The 2,500-nt window shown below is 40.8% G+C and overlaps 1 protein-coding gene across 2 annotated transcripts in view; it reads right to left on the bottom strand.

Annotated features, from left to right (window-relative positions):
• LOC134461054 (partitioning defective 3 homolog B-like) overlaps positions 1–2,500 on the bottom strand; it is a 368,046-nt gene that overhangs the window by 190,734 nt on the left and 174,812 nt on the right. For both annotated transcript variants that reach the window (XM_063213793.1, XM_063213792.1), the window contains exon 7: positions 1,002–1,127. In XM_063213793.1, the coding sequence (XP_063069863.1) occupies positions 1,002–1,127 (126 nt within the window). The remainder of the gene's footprint in view (positions 1–1,001; positions 1,128–2,500) is intronic.

Genomic DNA, 2,500 nt, shown 5'->3' on the forward strand with positions numbered 1-2,500 from the left:
AATCATTCCATTAAATTTTGTTGGAGGTTGACTTGCTGTGCTTGCTTTTTTATTGTGATTACTTCATGAAATTGCTATTTAAAAATGACTTTTTGCAGATTTTTTTTAATGGCTTTTTAAGTAATTTGCATTTGAACTCATTCATATGTACATATATGACATTCATGAGAGACACTGGGTCATTATTAACATAATGGGCACATACTGTACTCTGCTGTTCATGTCTGGGACATTTTGAGGAGGAGCGCGAGTGAGTGAGAGACAGAGACATGTAGCATACAGATCGGAAGAACACATCTCGAACCCCTGACATCCATGAGGGACACTGAGAGATAATGGGGAACATGCTGTGCTGAACATGTCTGTGCCCTGTGGGCGATTGGGGAGGACCATGAGTGAGTGAGAGTCACAGACGTATGATGAACATTAATAGTTATACTAGAGTTATGAGTCTAATGATGATAAGAGAGAGACAGACTGGGAGCTTTTAAAATAATAGAGACGCGAGACATACGAGATTGAGTTATTAATGTAATGATGATGTATGACGACGGGTGCGTGTCTGTAAGCCTGTCGGGAACATAACTAAAACATCACAAATGTGGAGTGAATAGAGAAGTAGGAGTTCATATAGTTGTGTTGAGACAAAATCAAGTTAGAGAAAAAATAAACAGTTTAATGTCTTTAAAGGGTCCTTTTAAGGGTCCTGTGATGTACTGTATTTGGTGTAAAAAGCTTGACATACAGTGATGGAGTACTGAATACCATCCTCTGATCCCTACTGGTGGTCCAGTTTAATCATGTCAAAATTAACACATTAACGCCAACACTGGCTCCATAAAGATGTTTTGAAATGCTCGTTTTGCCCTCAAAATGTGTGTGTGTGTGTGTGTGTGTGTGTGTGTGTGTGTGTGTGTGTGTGTGTGTGTGTGTGTGTGTGTGTGTGTGTGTGTGTGTGTGTGTGTGTGTGTGTGTGTGTGTGTCTGCACATGTATACTCACTGTGCGAAGGTTTTGTCCATGAGCTGGGTGCCGTTGATGCATACGATGCACTCGTCGTCGTAGAAGAAGCCCTCCCTCTTGGAGCGACTGTTCTCCTCCACACCTCGGATATGAAGACCCAGAGCACTGGGGAAGAAAACATCAACACAACATTACCACAACATTACAGCAACCTCCAATTGGAGCGGCTGTTCTCTTTCACTCCATGGATAGTAGTGGTGTCAACAATGATCGATTTGGCGATCCAATCCAATGCGGGGCATGGACGATCCAGGATCGATGCGGCAAGTTCCAGGATCGATGCAGCAATTTTTTTAAGTTTCAATTACTTCCGTGGATATTTCGAGAGCAAATGAATGTTAAATTAAATAAAAGTACTTCAAAGCATTGCAAGACTGATACAGACTGATCCAGACTGATACAGAAAAAAGCCAATAAATTGTTACTCAGTATCTGACTACTTGTATTGCCTCATCATGACTGATGAAACATTTGCTTTGCTTTCAGTAGAAATGTAATGCATTGCAATGCATTGTAGAATTGAATCGGATCGGATCGAATCGCATATAATCGAATCGAATCGGATCGCTACCTCCCGAATCGTGATCGAATCGGATCGTGAGGGCAGTGCCAATCCATAGCACTAATAGATAGGCAGACCCATAGCACTGGGGAAGAAAAAATAAACACAACATTACAATAACATCAACACAACATTACAGCAACAACATCCAATTGGAGAGACTGTTATCGTCCTCTCCATGGATATGCAGACCTAGAGCACTGGGGAAAAAACACAGTAACAAGAACAAAGAGAGAACACAACACAACATTTAAACAAAGAAAGAACAATGGGGGTGTGCAACCAGGAGTGCACCAGATAGCAACAGAGTGGGGAAATGGTAGCCTGATAGACCAGACTAAATGTGAGATTAAATGTGTAATTTAGTCACGAATGAATGACACATCGAGAGATAGTTGATGTAGTGGGATCGTATTAGGCTCAGTCATTTCAAATTGGTGTTAAAGTTTGGTTTTCACTTCCAAGTTGAAGTTTAGGGTCTATAGAACAATTTGAGTTCGAGTGTCAAACACACAGATAACAAAATGGCCTGCGGGGGGCATTCTAAAAAATATAAACTGCTATAACTTTATGCAGTCGTATTTGTTGAATATATCTGTGTGTTTGACACTCGAACTCAAATTGTTCTATAGACCCTAAACTTCAACTTGGAAGTGAAAAACAAACTTTAACACCAATTTGTGAAATGACTGAGAAAAAATGCACATGCCTACGACCCCACTAATGGAAACAACCCATTGTTTTTCAAACTGTGTCTGTCCCTATTGGCCAACGTTTTGTCATCACTCACTCAAAAACCTGTCCGCTTTGCATCCAAAGATTCAAAACAAATCAAAACAAGTCTCCTGCCTTGTGATTGGTCTGTGTGATTCAGGGAATTGGGGCATTGTTCGAGGCTAGACCCACTCACAGGCAA

The sequence above is a fragment of the Engraulis encrasicolus genome, chromosome 13 (genome assembly GCF_034702125.1).
Source record: "Engraulis encrasicolus isolate BLACKSEA-1 chromosome 13, IST_EnEncr_1.0, whole genome shotgun sequence".
NCBI classification, from domain to species: Eukaryota; Metazoa; Chordata; class Actinopteri; order Clupeiformes; family Engraulidae; genus Engraulis; species Engraulis encrasicolus.